At 53.7% G+C, this 14,099-nt stretch overlaps 2 protein-coding genes across 23 annotated transcripts; one reads left to right on the top strand and one right to left on the bottom strand.

Annotated features, from left to right (window-relative positions):
* Nucleotides 1-14: 14 nt before the first annotated feature.
* On the bottom strand, nucleotides 15-8,485 carry CCDC159 (coiled-coil domain containing 159). Of its 15 annotated transcripts, XM_031007586.3 has the most exons (13): nucleotides 8,341-8,442; nucleotides 6,106-6,224; nucleotides 5,779-6,008; nucleotides 5,287-5,320; nucleotides 4,952-5,040; nucleotides 4,779-4,860; nucleotides 3,955-4,150; nucleotides 2,995-3,062; nucleotides 2,835-2,911; nucleotides 1,389-1,510; nucleotides 1,086-1,168; nucleotides 263-379; nucleotides 15-86 (listed from the first exon to the last, which is right to left on the bottom strand). In XM_031007586.3, exons 1-13 carry the CDS (start codon nucleotides 8,343-8,345, stop codon nucleotides 82-84), a joined length of 1,227 nt encoding a protein of 408 aa, XP_030863446.2. In that variant the 5' UTR covers nucleotides 8,346-8,442; the 3' UTR covers nucleotides 15-81. The 15 variants fall into 15 exon arrangements, with proteins under 15 accessions (XP_030863446.2, XP_063557087.1, XP_063557088.1 ...); XM_063701017.1 differs by lacking the exon at nucleotides 6,106-6,224 and having other exon boundaries at nucleotides 8,341-8,485; XM_063701018.1 differs by lacking the exon at nucleotides 6,106-6,224 and having other exon boundaries at nucleotides 5,891-6,008; nucleotides 8,351-8,485.
* Nucleotides 8,486-8,501: 16 nt separating this feature from the next.
* Nucleotides 8,502-13,318, top strand: TMEM205 (transmembrane protein 205). Of its 8 annotated transcripts, none has more exons than XM_019015059.3 (4): nucleotides 8,502-8,641; nucleotides 9,347-9,455; nucleotides 9,560-9,723; nucleotides 11,863-12,205. In XM_019015059.3, the coding sequence occupies exons 2-4, from the start codon at nucleotides 9,356-9,358 to the stop codon at nucleotides 12,166-12,168; spliced, it is 570 nt and encodes a 189-aa protein (XP_018870604.1). In that variant the 5' UTR covers nucleotides 8,502-8,641; nucleotides 9,347-9,355; the 3' UTR covers nucleotides 12,169-12,205. The 8 variants fall into 8 exon arrangements, with proteins under 8 accessions (XP_018870604.1, XP_018870602.1, XP_018870601.1 ...); XM_019015057.2 differs by having other exon boundaries at nucleotides 8,529-8,641; nucleotides 9,238-9,455; XM_019015056.4 differs by having other exon boundaries at nucleotides 8,632-8,848; nucleotides 9,238-9,455.
* The last annotated feature ends 781 nt before the right edge of the window (nucleotides 13,319-14,099 follow it).

The following is a 14,099-nucleotide window of genomic DNA, read 5'->3' as shown; positions in this document are numbered from 1 at the left end:
CTAACAGTCGGGGCTAGAGGAGGGTCTGGGCTAGTTTATTTTCTCTCTGGAGGGGTCTTCAGGGAGAGCAGTCCCGGCTGCTCAAGCTGTGGAGAGAGAGGGTGGGTCAGGGCCTGGCCAGGTCCAGGGGACTCCGGGGCTGCAGGTCAGGGACCGCATGCCCAGATCGGGATCTGGGCCTGTTCTGAGGGTCTAGACTGTGGGAGTCAAGGGCAGGTCAGGAGGGAAATGGGTGGAGGGGGGGACTGGGGAGGATCTGCACCGGGTGAGAAGGAGCGGCCGCTCTTGCTGAAAGGTGGCTGGGAGAGGTCCTGGTCAGAGTTGGAGTCAGAGTCCCAGGAGGGGAGTGGAGGGCTCAGGCACTGGTGCCCCTTGTGGCCTGCAGGAGGGACAGGTTCCCTGAATGTGACCCTCAAGTAAGCCCCAAATATAGGCCCTGTGTCCCTTCATAGTATACCTCATTGATACTTAAACCATGACCCCCAATTCCCTTGAATGTGATCCAGTGTGACACCAAATTATGACTTCAATGACCCTTGCATTTTACCCAATTGACACTTTTTTTTTTTAGAGATGGGGTCTTGCTCTGTTGCCCAGACTGGAGTGCAGTGGCACGATTATGGCTCACTGCAGCCTCAACCTCCCAGGCTCAAGCGATCCTCCTGTCTCAGCCTCCTGAGTAGCTGAGACTACAGGTGTGCTCAGCCACAGGTGCACCATCGCCCAGCTAGTTTTTAAATTTTTTGGAGAGATGGGGTCTCACTGTGTTGCCCAGGCTGGTCTCAAACTCCTAGACTCAAGTAATCCTCCCACCTCAGCCTCCCAAAATATTAGGATTACAGGCATGAGCCACTGTGTGGGGTCCCCATGGACTCATATAAGATCCAAGTGACTCTGAACGTGACCATGAATGACTCCTGGATGAAACCTCCAGTGACTCCTTAATGTGACCCCAGAACACTACTTAATGTGACCATAGAATAACACCCATCAGATGTGACTCCCAAATAGGCTCTCTGAACATAGCCTCCCTGTGAAGCTAGACAATGACCTCCCACCCCTGAGCAATTCTCAGCCTCCCTCACCTCTTAGTCTCGAGGCCTTGGGACGGGCCCCCGAGCATAAAGTGAGGCTGTCTATGGAGTTCTGCAGCACGTGCACAGCAGACCTGCAGGAAGATGAGGAGCTGGGGGTGCTGGGAGACTCCACACTGCTCAGGGTGTAGACAGCAGTATGGCTAAGGTTGGGGGCCGTGGTGGGGTGAGTCCTAGGGGGTGAGGGAAGTCTGGACTCAGGTGGGCTCCAGGTTCTGGTGGTCACTGCCAGATCCCGTTGGGGGAAACGGGTTCAGAGGAGGGTCAGGGGTCAGACTGCGGGCTGGGCATCACCATATATCACTCAGTTCCTTCTGGAGGTCATCCTTCCAGCAGCCACTGGCTCCCTGCGGTATCTCTTCAGTCTCTGGACAAGCGGTTGTCTCATGACCCTGCTGCTTCATCTTGGTCAGGATCTGGGGTGGGGAGGGATGAGAGAACAGCAATCATAATAATAATGACAATAGTGCCAGGCGTGGTGGCTCACACCTGTAATCCCAGCACTTTGGGAGGCCGAGGCGGGCAGATCACGAGGTCAGGAGATTGAGACCATCCTGGCTAACACAGTGAAACCGCATCTCTACTAAAAATACAAAAAGTTAGCGGGGCGTGGTGGCGGGCGCCTGTAGTCCCAGCTACTCGGGAGGCTGAGGCAGGAGAATTGCTTGAACCCCGGAGGCACAGGTTGCAGTGAGTTGAGATCGCGCCATTGCACTCCAGCCTGGGCAACAAGAGGGAAACTCCGTCTCAAAAAAGAAAACAAAATAAATAATAATAATGATAATAGTAAAAGGTGACTGTTATATAGCACTTGTTGTATGCCAGACTGCATTCAAGTGCATAACACTCAGCTAATACAGACACCTGATCAGGTAGGGAGGAGTGTTTTTTTTTGCTTTGTTTTTTGTTTTTGTTTTTGGTGTTTGTTTCTTTTTTGAGACAGGGTCTCAGTCTGTCGCCCAGGCTAGAGTGCAGTGGTACTATCAGGGCTCAACGCACCCTGAACCTCCAAGGCTCAAGTGATCCCCCTACCTCAGCCTTCTGAGTAGCTAAGTCTACAGGCATGTGCCACCACACCCTCTTGTTTTTTTCGTTTTTTGTTCTGTTTTGTTTTGTTTTTTGTAGAGACAGGGTTTTGCCATGTTGCCTAGGCTGGTCTTGAACTTCTGGGCTCAAGCAATCCAAACACCTCAGCCTCCCAAACTGCTGAGACAACAGGCATGCCACAGCACCCAACAGGATGAGTTTTCTTTTTCTTTTTCTTTTTTTAAGATGGAGTTTTGCTCTTGTCGCCCAGGGTGGAGTGCAATGGCGCGATTTCGGCTCACTGTAACCTCTGCCTCCTAGGTTCAAGCGATTCTCCATCCTGTCTCCTGAGTAGCTGGGATTACAGGTGCCCGCCACCACACCCAGCTAATTTTTGTATTTTTAGTACAGACGGGGTTTCATCATGTTGGCCAGGCTGGTCTCGAACTTCTGATCCACCCACCTCAGCCTCCCAAAATGCTGGGATTACAGGCGTGAGCCACCGCGCCCAGCCAAGATGAGTTATTGTTACATCCATTATACAGATGAGGAAACTGAGGCTCAGAGAGGTCAAGTGACTTGCCCACAGTCACACAGCAGTGAGTGGCAGAGCTGAGACTTGAACCCAGGCTCCAATCTCACGGTGGAGGCTGGCCAAAATCCCCATCCCTCCCTCTCCCACTCCTCCCCAGGGTCCCCATCTCCTCCACTCACTTTGCGGCATTTCACCTGCGTTTTCTGCATTTTCTGAATGTTCACCAGGTTCTCTGAGATCTCATCCTCCTGCGCTTCTGTGGAGGGAGGGGGCTCAGGGGCACAAAGGCTGAAGAAGGACCCCCTCCCCACACACCGGCTGTGGGCTCCGGGAACTCACGGAGCTTCTGATAGATGAAGGTCACCTCCTCCCGTACCAGTTCCAGCTCCTCCCACAGGAACTTCTTGCTGAGGGGACAGTGCAGCCTAGACCTGCACTCCCTGCCTGGCCCCTGACCTCCCATGCCCCTATCTGTCCCTCCACCCATCCCCCCAAGCTCTGTCCCCTCCCCACACCTCCCTGCCCTTTTCCCCTCCCCTTCTACAATCCCCCACCCTCATCCCCATCCTCTCCTTCTGATCCCCAGCCTCCCATTCTCTCAGCCTCTCCCACCCCACTCAGCCTCCTATCACCTGGCCTCCACCTCCCCACCTCCTGTCCCCCGACTTTCTATACCCCCAGCCTCCTGTCCTCTCAGTCTTCCCTGCCATCCCCCTTTCTGATCCCCTGGCCTCCTTTTCCATCCCACCTCCAGCTTTCTGTCTTCCCTGCCTTCTGGCCTCTCAGTTTCCCACTCCCCCGCCCCCACCAGCCACCTGTCTCCCCTGAGCCTCTCATCCCCTCCTCGTTTTTTTTTTTTTTAGACAGTCTCGCTCTGCCGCCCAGGCGCCCAGGCTGGAGTGCAGTGGCGCGATCTCAGCTCACTGCAACCTCTGCCTCCTGGGTTCCAGTGATTCTCCTGCTTCAGCTTCCCTAGTAGCTGGGATTACAGGCACCCGCCGCCATGCCTGACTAATTCTTGTATTTTTAGTAGAGATGGGGTTTCACCATGTTGGCCAGGCTGGTCTCGAACTCCTGACCTCAGGTGATCCACCCATCTCGGCTTCCCAAAGTGCTGGGATTACAGGCATGAGCCACCACACCTGGCCTCATTCCCTCTTCTTGTCCCTCAGGCTTTCCACCATCCCTCAGTCCCCCTCCCCCAGGCGTCTGCCATTTCCCCCATCCTGCCTCCATTCCCCAGTTCTGGGTCTCCCTTCCCTCCTGTGGACTCCAAGCTGCCCTCCCGCCATCCCCGACCTGTCCCGGATCTCCTGGGCCAGCAGCTGCAGGCAGCGAGTGGTGCGGGCCCGCTGCACCTCCTCACTGTCACGCAGGGTCTTCTCCAGCCCCTGAAGGCCCTGGGTCAGGGCCCCATACAGCTCCTGCCGGCCCCGCTTCATGCCCCACTTGTGCTCCTCCTTCTCTCCCTGGCGGCCTGTGGGGCTCAGCACCTCTGCAGAGAGTGTGGGACCTTGACTGAGCCCTGATCCCACCCTGAACCCAGCTTGTCCTAATCTTGACCCAGAACCCAGACTCTCCCAATTTCCCTCACCCTGGCCTGGCCCAGCTGATCCCAACAGGACCAGCTTCCAGCCTGACTTTTTTTTTTTTTTTTTTTTTTTTTTTTGAGACGAAGTCTTGCTTTGTTGCCCAGGCTGGAGTGCAGTGGCGTGATCTTGGCTCACTGCAACCTCTGCCTCCCAGAAAGCAATTCTCCTTTTTCAGCCTCCTGAGTGGCTGGGACTACAGGTGCATACCACCACGCCTGGCTAATTTTTGTATTGTTAGTAGAGATGGGGTTTCACCATATTGGCCAGGCTGGTCTCGAACTCCTGACCTCAGGTGATCCACCCGCCTCGGCCTCCCAAAGTGCTGGGATTACAGCCATGAGTCACAGCACCTGGCCTTTTTTTTTTTTTTTTTTTTTTAAGTAGAGATGGGGTTTCACCATGTTGTCCAGGCTAGTCTCAAACTCCTGACCTCAAGTGATCCACCCTCTTTGGCCTCCCCAAATGCTGGGATTACAGGCATGAGCCACCACGCCTGGCCTAGCCTGACCTTGATCTCTGGTCAGTCCTCACCTTCAAGCTGCTGAATCTTGATTTGCTGCAAGCAGCTCTCCTTCTCCAACATGGTCACTGAGTGGTTCAGGAACTCGAAAGCCTGGGGGAAAGAGGTCAGCCTTGGGGTGGGAGGAAGGAGGGGAGGGCAAGGAGAAACAGAGGTTGCTGGGGGCAGGGCCAAGGTGGTTCACCTTGGTCTGGGCCTGTAACTGGCTCTTGAGCGACTCAAGTTCACATCGCAGGAGCTTCTGGGAGTTGGGAATCATCACAATGGTCTTGGCTGTGGGCAGAGAAGAGGGTGAGCCAGGGCTGTAAGGGGTGGGGTCTGGGGCAAGGGCAGGGCAGAGGTCAGCAAAGGCTCAGAGTAGCAGTAGGGACAGGGGGTAAGATATAGAACAGGGGCCCAGCCTTGGGCAGGAGTGAATGGGTGACCATGGCAGGGGGTCAGCTGATGCTGGGGCAGAGGGTAGAGGTAGAAACCAGCAGGTCTTCCCCACACAGTTTTGTTGGAAAGGAGATTTCTCACCTTTGACTTTGGAAGAGCTGGTCTCCAAGGGCTTCTAAGGAAGAGAGATGAGATGGGAGTAGAAATTTGTCCCTGAGCTGCCTCCTTGCTCACCTCAACCCAGTTTTGAGGGCTGGACAAGAGTTGGATCTCCTCAGTTCTAGGTGTCCCAAACCATAAGTGCAGGCAAAGCTGCACTCCAGGCATATTCATGCACCTCCCCCTTGGGCTACATATGCTCAGAAGTGCACTTATGTGGCTGAGAGACGATCACAGCCAAATCCCCATGGAAGACACACAACCACACTCTTTCCTTCCATTCATTCCTTCATCCATTCATTTAAGACTTGCTTAGCCAGGGCCTGCTGAGTGCCAGGCGCTGTTCTAGGTGCTGAAGAAACACAGTGGGTGCATTCATGGGAGTCTCTCTGCCTTACAGCCCCTTCCCTAAGCCCCACAGCAGTAGACTGCAGTGGTTTTCTGCATTGAAGGGGTTTCCCAGGTGGGGGTGACCTTAGCTACGTTGTGATGCCTCTTCAAAATGTCCTGGTCATTACAGCACTCCTTCTGCAGGTCTGGACTGGGGGAGGGGGCAGCCTCATGTGGCAAAGGCCCTGAGCCCCACCCTGGCCTGCAGTCTGCAGTCCTCACTGTGTCCCCAGAAGCAGGGCGTCCCAAGGTCTCTGGCTCTGGGGTCCTGGACCAGTGAGCTGTACGCTCCAGAGCCTTGTCCGAGGAAGAGCCTAGGGGTGAGGGCTTCCTTAAGGGACAGTGCAGGGCACTCCTCACATTCCCAGCCCCTCCCAGTGTCCCCAGCCCTATGGGAGCCCCCTAACAAACCCCAGTACTTGTCACACTTCATGTTAGCAGGCAAACACACGCTGGAGGGTGAGGGAGGTGAGTAGAGGCAGGACACAGAGTAGTCAGGGTCCCGGGGTAGGCCGGCCAAAAGAGGGTCGCTGTGAGTAGGGAAGCAGGGGCTGCTTTGAGATAAGTCCCCATGTCCCCAGTGCCCCCAGACCCTCCCTGACATGCCAGAGAGGCCTCAGCCCTAAACTCAAGGCTTCTCAGTTATGGTAGGAGCCAAAGCTGGATAAAAGATGATCCCAAGGCCAGGCGCGGCCGGCAATGGTGGCTCACGCCTGTATTCCTAGCACTTTGGGAGGCCAAGGCGGGAGGGTCACTTGAGGTCAGGAGTTCGAGACCAGCGTGGCCAATATGGTGAAACCCCGTCTCTACTAAAAATACAAAAACTAGCTGGGCATGGTGGTGGGTGCCTGTAATCCCAGCTACTCGGGAGGCTGAGGCAGGAGAATCATTTGAACCCGGGAGGCGGAGGTTGCAGTGAGCCGAGATTGCACCACTGCACTCCAGCCTCAGCAACAGAGTGAGATTCAGTCTCCAAAAATAAAAAACAACAACAAAAAAGATTATCCCAGCCCCAAGGTTTGGGCTGGGCAGTGAGAAGGACCCAGAAGGCCCCAAAGAAAAAAAATCAGGCCTCAGAAGAGTCCAGAGAAAAAAGGGACCTTGACATTGGCTTAAAGGAAGGCCTTTCCTGGCAGGGAACAGCATGTGCAAAAGCTTGGAGGTGTGGAATCACATGCTCTATGCTGGTAAATTCATGATGGCTGAATCGAGGTCCAAGAGGAAGCAGCAGGAGGTTAGCAGAGCAGCTCCAGTAAGGCACTGACGGCCAAGCCAGGAGTTTTGACCTGGCCCCACAGGTGAATGCCAGCCATAGAGTGTGAGCAGGAGAGGCAGGGCATATCTGTTCAATAAATGTTAGCTGAATTGGGGCCCAGGCCTGTGCTAGAAGAGGCTGGGAACAGGAAACAGCTGAGCTCTGGGTCTCACATTCAACTCCCCTCCCCCTCCAGTATAGCCACATATGGCACAGATGGAGATATCTGGGGCAGGTCTGCCTGGAGAAACTTCTAGGTGAAAGGCACCTTGCCCTGAGTCACACTCAGCCTCTTCCCCCAAATCCTCTAGACCTTTCTCTTCTGTCACCCTTGCCAGGCCCTCTGCCTGATTCAGTCGACCTGGAAGACTCCTACACGCTCTTCAGAACTACTCAGGCTGGGCACGGTGGCTAACACCTGTAATCCTAGCACTTTGGGAGGCCAAGGCAGGTGGATCACCTGAGGTCAGGAGTTCGAGACCAGCCTGACCAACATGGTGAAACCCCATCTCTACTAAAAATACAAAATTAGCCAGGCGTGGTGGCGCATGCCTGTAATCTCAGCTACTTGGAAGGGTGAGGCAGGAGAGTCGCTTGAACCTCAGAGGCGGAGGTTGCAGTGAGCCGATATCATGCCACTGTGCTCCAGCCTGGGCAACAAGAGCGAAACTCCGTCTCAAACACAAACAGACAAACAAAAACTATTCAGCATATCTTCAGTAAAATCTTCCTTAATCCTTTTTTAGGCTCCTATTTTCTGAGCACCTAATTGAGTGCCGGGCATCCCCTAAGCATTCACTGGATCTTCACACCCACCCTGCGATGTACACGTTTTTCTTCTGCCTGAAATGTCCTAAGCTGCCCCTCCGAGAGTCACTGCCTCAGGGAGGTCCTCACTTCCAGGGACAGCAGAGTATGATGGTTAAGCAGGGAAACTCTCCAGCTAGATGGCCTGGGTTCAAATCCTAGCTCTGTCCCTTCCAGTTGTGTAATACTGGTCGCGTTACTGAACCTCTCCATGCCTCAGTGTCCCCAACTATAAAAACGAGATGTCATAATATTCACCTTACTGGGATGTTGTGATTAAATAAATTAATCCATGCCAGTGCCTGGTATAGAGTAATGGGGAGCTGTGTTTGCTCTGGAATGTCACGCTGAGAACCCGGGACTTAGGGACCATAGGAAGCCTGGGAGGCTTGGAGGGGAAAAGGAGAGGCATTTGAGAACCAGCTTAGGTCCCCAGTAGTGCCTCCTCTCTCCCCGTCCCATCCCGCTTGCTGCTTCCGTGTCCCTCCCGGGAGAATTATTTAGGGAGGGGGCGGGGTCATCATCCTGGATCCGCCCCCTGGGTTGTGAAATCTACACCCGCCAGGCTCCAGAACCCCACCTACCACATGCCACCTGTTCATGCTCTCCCATCAGGGACCACGAAGCCAGTCCTCAGCTGTGACGCTGAAGTTTGATCCCGCGGGGACACCATCGCCTTAAAACGCTCAGAGACTGAGTCACAGAGAGGGGTGTGGCCGGCATTTTAGTTCCGCCCCTGCCGGAGTAGCCGAAGGCCTCATTGGCGCCTTCACGCTTCAGCTGCGCTTAGTAGCCGCGGTGTAATTGGATAAAAGCCCGTGGAGGAGGCGGGATCCCAGGGGGGTTTCTACGATTAGTCAATACCCAGGAGGGCGGGATAGAAAGGTGCAGATCTACGACCCGATTGGCTTCGGGCTCAGCTGGGAGGCGGGACGAATTCTTGGTTGGGGGAAACCCACGAGGGGACGCGGCCGAGGAGGGTCGCTGTCCACCCGGGGGCGTGGGAGTGAGGTACCAGATTCAGCCCATTTGGCCCCGACGCCTCTGTTCTCGGAATCCGGGTGCTGCGGATTGAGGTCCCGGTTCCTAACGGTGGGATCGGTGTCCTCGGGATGAGATTTGGGGTTTCCTCGCGGCTTTGGTGGGATCGGTGTCCTCAGGATGAGATTTAGGGTTTCCTCGGGGCTTTCGGGATCTTCACCTAATATCCGGTATTATTTTATGAGAGGAGTGGTCTTGGCTGTCAGAACTGGATCCCTGGGGTGATATTTGGGAATTAGTGGAGTGATCTCTGAAGACCTAGGGCTATGATCTGGAGCTGCTGTGGCTGAAATTTGGGGCCTCTGAAGTGGCACGGAGATTGAGGTCCAGAGAGCCTGAGATCTTGAGGGCTGACATTTGGAGAGATGGGGTCGAGGGTTGTCTTTGGGCCTTGACTGCTTTGGGCCTTTCTCACTCTCGTTCCCGGGATGCTTTGCCAGAATCTCTGCTGGATTGGCCGTAACCCTGTCCCCGAGCGGGCTCACAGGGTCTGAAGGCCACGCATGAGGCAAAGGTAAAGTTCTGAGCCACCCGGTGCCTCCTTCCCAGGACTGCAAGATGGAGGAAGGCGGGAACCTAGGAGGCCTGATTAAGATGGTCCATCTACTGGTCTTGTCAGGTGCCTGGGGCATGCAAATGTGGGTGACCTTCGTCTCAGGTAGGGACCCTCAGCTTGGATGTCATGGGTACCTGGGGTGGGGATGTAAATAAGAGGGGAACCGGGAAGTGCCCTAACACCCCTGTGGTCCCCATACCATGCAGGCTTCCTGCTTTTCCGAAGCCTTCCCCGACATACCTTCGGACTAGTGCAGAGCAAACTCTTCCCCTTCTACTTCCACATCTCCATGGGCTGTGCCTTCATCAACCTCTGCATCTTGGCTTCACAGCATGCTTGGGCTCAGCTCACATTCTGGGAGGCCAGCCAGGTACGTGGGTTTGAGTGCCACTGCCCTCTGGAGACTTGTTCCCAGGACCTCAGTGAGCGCCTATGGCTACACCTTTTCCGGGGGGAGTGGGGGGAAAGGCCAGACATGGTGGCTCACGCCTGTAATCCCAACACTTTGGGAGGCCGAGGTGGGCGGATCACGAGGTCAGGAGTTCAAGACCAGCCTGACCAACATGGTGAAACCCCGTCTCTACTAAAAATACAAAAAAATTAGCCAGGCGTGGTGGTGTGCACCTGTAATCCCAGCTACTCAGGAGGCTGAGGCAGGAGAATTGCTTGAACCCAGGAGGCAGAGGTTGCAGTGAGCCGAGATCACGCCATTGCACTCCAGCCAGGACGACAAAGCAAGACTCCGTCTCAAAAAAAAAAAAAAAAAAAAAAAAAAAAAGGAAAGGAAAGGAGAGGAGAGGAAAGGAGAGGGGAGGGAAGAGGAGGGGAGGGGAGCCCCTTCTTCCTGGTAGATACAAAGCTGGGCTCTGGATACCCTTGAGCAGTGCACAGCCTGTACAACAGTCCCCAGCAGCCCTGTCTATCCCCCAGCATCTCCCTGCTAGCTGCTGTTCCCTCTCCTCCCGCTGGCTGGGCCTGCTGCCAAGCTGTGGTGACTCAGCTGAGCTGGGACATTGACCCCAGCTTATTGTTTAAAAACCAGCCCGACTGGGAATTTATGGTTTCCTATCCCCTTCCACACATTTTTCTGGCCACAAGGCAAGAAACTATCTCTGCATCTCAGATTTCTCTATTTACTCTGGCCTTCCCTTGCCTGCATTATGTTTCATAGATGTGGGTAAGTGAGACCTGACAGGTGTTTCAAGAATAATCTCACAGACAGGAGGGGATTATGGGTAACTAGAACTTCACAGACTGTTTTTTTTTTCTTTCTTTTATTTATTTTAATGAAACAGGCTCAGAAGGTATTCAAATACTTAAAACAGATAGAGATGGTGTTATAGCAATGTGAGAATGGCAAAAACATTTTTCCTAATTTAAAAAAATAGGCTGGGCGCAGTGGCTCATGCCTGTAATCCCAGCACTTTGGGAGGCCAAGGTGGGTGGATCACGAGGTCAGGAGCGCGAGACCATCCTGGCTAACATGGTGAAACCCCGTCTCTACTAAAAATACAAAAATTAGCTGGGTGTGGTGGTGTGCCCCTGTAATCCCAGCTATTTGGGAGGCTGAGGCAGGAGAATTGCTTGAACCCAGGAGGCGGAGATTGCAGTGGGCCGAGGTCACACCATTGCACTCCATCCTGGGCAACAAGAGTGAAACTCAGTCTCAAAAAAAAAAAAAAAAAAGATGAGGGTCTTTGCTGTGTTGTTGTTCAGGCTGGTCTTGAACTCCTGGCTTCAAGTGATGCTCCCACCCCCATCTCTGAAAGTACCGGGATTACAGATTACAGGCATGAGCCACCATGCCTGCCTTCAAAGACTTTTTGTTTTGTTTCGTTTGTTTTTGAGACAGGGTCTTGCTCTGTCGCCCAGACTGCAGTGCAGTGGTGCAATCTTGGCTCACTGCAACCTCTCCTTCCCGGGTTCAAGCAATCCTCATGCCTCAGCCTCCTGAGTAGCTGGGATTACAGGAGGACAGCCCCCACACCTGGCTAATTTTTGTATTTTTAGTAGAGACAGGGTTTTGCCCATGTTGCCCAGGCTGGCCTTGAACTCCTGGCCTCAAGTGATCCACCCACCTCAGCCTCCCAAACTGCTGGGACTATAGGCATGAGCCACTGCGCCCAGCCACTCAAAGACTTTTTATTCACCCTCTGTGGGTCCAATGTCAGCTTCAGGGGTCTGGGCTGTGGCCACTGAGGAAAGAGATCCTGCTCTGGGGACTTCCAGTCTGAGTATCAGAGGAGAAGAGGCTCGGGAGTTTTTGGGGGCGGATAGAGGAGGTGGGGATGGAGCCTTTCCTTCAGAGCTGCCAGTTTCAGAGTAGAAGAGCTGGAGTTCTGCCTTGGGGCCCTCAGTCTGGGTTCAAGGAAAGAGGGGGAGGCAGGTTTTTTGATCCAGTGCTGTCCCCACCCCCACCCCTGTGCTGTTGAGGATGCAGAAAGACCCTCCCTAGGGCCCCTCTGGCCTCCCAGGCATGGCTCACCTTCTCCTCTGCTGTCCCTGCCAGCTTTACCTGCTGTTCCTGAGCCTTACGCTGGCCACTGTCAACGCCCGCTGGCTGGAACCCCGCACCACAGCTGCCATGTGGGCCCTGCAAACCGTGGAGAAGGAGCGAGGCCTGGGTGGGGAGGTACCAGGCAGCCACCAGGGTTCCGATCCCTACCGCCAGCTGCGAGAGAAGGACCCCAAGTACAGTGCTCTCCGCCAGAATTTCTTCCGCTACCATGGGCTGTCCTCTCTTTGCAATCTGGGCTGCGTCCTGAGCAATGGGCTCTGTCTCGCTGGCCTTGCCCTGGAAATAAGGAGCCTCTAGCATGGGCCCTGCATGCTAATAAATGCTTCTTCAGAAATGGCTGCTGTCTTTTTTTTTCCCCCATGAGAAGCAGGGGGAGGGGCAGGCAAGGGTAGAGCCAAGAGCCTCAGTTTCCCCATTCATGAAGCATGATGGTTTGGAGTGTCAGCCATTTTATCCTGTAAGCCTCTCCTATAATGATGCCCATTTATTGAGCACCTGCTGTATACGAGACATGTTGTTAACCACTGACATATCATGTATTATTTGTTTTGTTTTGAGACGGAGTTTCACTCTCGTTGTCCAGGCTGGAGTGCAGTGGTGCGATCTCAGCTCCCTACAACCTCTGCCTCTGGGTTCAAGCGATTCTCCTGCCTCAGCCTCCTGAGTAGATGGGATTACAGGCATCCGCCACCATGCCTGGCTAATTTTTTGTATTTTTACTAGAGACAGGGTTTCTCCATGTTGGTCAGGCTGGTCTTGAACTCCCGACCTCAGGTGATCCGCCCGCCTTGGCCTCTCAAAGTGCTAGGATTACAGGCATGAGTCACGATGCCTGGCTGTTTTGTCTTTTTTTTTTTTTTTTTGAGACAGAGTCTTGCTCTGTTGCCCAGGCTGGAGTGCAATGGCGCGACCTTGGCTCACTGCAACCTCCGCCTCCCGGGTTCAAGCGATTATTCTGCCTCAGCTTCCTGAGTAGCTGGGATTACAGACACCTGCCACCACGCCCGTCTAATTTTTGTTATTTTTAGTAGAGACAGGGTTTCACCGTGCTGGCCAGGCTGGCCTTGAATTCCCGACCTGAGGCCATCTGCTCGCTTCGGCCTCCCAAAGCGCTGGGATTACAGGTGTGAGCCACCACGCCCAGCCTGTTTTGTCTTGTTTTTGACAGGGTCTTGCTCTGTCACCCAAGCTGGAGTGAAGTGGCGTGATGATAGCTCACTGCAGCCTCCAACTCCTGGACTCAAGCAATCCTCCCACCTCAGCCTCCAAAGTAGCTCGGACTATGGGCACCAGCCACCAGGCCCAGATGGTTCTGATCCTAGAGGATGATCATATTTCCCACCCTACTGACATTGGGGGTGGCCATGTGACTTGCTTTGGCCAATGAAATGTGAGCAGAGGTGGCATGTGTCCCTTCCAAGGAGAAGTATTACAAAACAGTGCATAATTTGCTGCTTTCACTTCACAAAACAACCATCATGGGAACCAAACCTTAGCTGTTGGGGCCATGAAGTCTTTGGGAGTGCTTGTTACTAAGCATAACCCAGCCCTTCCTAACTAATGCACTTCATCCTCATTCATCCACGTGGCAGCTCTTGAGGCAGCTACTTTTGTTCCCACGAGGCAGTGGGGGCTCAGAGAAGTTCAGCAAATTGAGTAAGGTGGAGTTGCTGGGATTCCAACACCAGCAAAACCTGGGTATTTCACAAAGGGATCCAACCCACTTTAACTTTCTTTATTTAGAGATAAAGTCTTGCCCTGTCACCCAGGCTGGAGTGCAGTGGCACAGTCATAACCTACTGAAGCCTCTCTCTCTCCCAGGCTCAAGCAATCCCCCTGCCTCAGCCTCCCGAGTAGCTAAGACTACATGTATGTGTCCCCATGGCCAGCTAATTTTTTTTTCTTTTTTCTTTTTTTCTTTTTCTTTTTTTTTTTTTTTTTTTTTGTGGCCAGCTAATTTTCAAAAAAATTTTTTGTAGAGTTGGGATCTCTATGTTGCCTAGGCTGGCCTTGAACTCCTGAGCTCAAGGAATCCTCCTGCCTCAGCCTCCCAAAGGGCTGGGATTACAGGCATCAGACACTGTGCCCAGCCTCATTTATTTTTTAATTTATTTTATTTTATTTTTTTGAGACAGAGTCTCACTCCGTCGTCTACCTGGAGTGCAGTGGCACGATCTCGGCTCACTGCAACCTCCACCTCCTGGGTTCAAGTGATTCTCCTGCCTCAG

Source organism: Gorilla gorilla, chromosome 20, assembly GCF_029281585.2.
Source record: "Gorilla gorilla gorilla isolate KB3781 chromosome 20, NHGRI_mGorGor1-v2.1_pri, whole genome shotgun sequence".
NCBI classification, from domain to species: domain Eukaryota; kingdom Metazoa; phylum Chordata; class Mammalia; order Primates; family Hominidae; genus Gorilla; species Gorilla gorilla.
The sequence above is the reverse complement of the archived record's forward strand: the minus strand, read 5'-3'. Positions and strand labels throughout refer to the sequence as shown.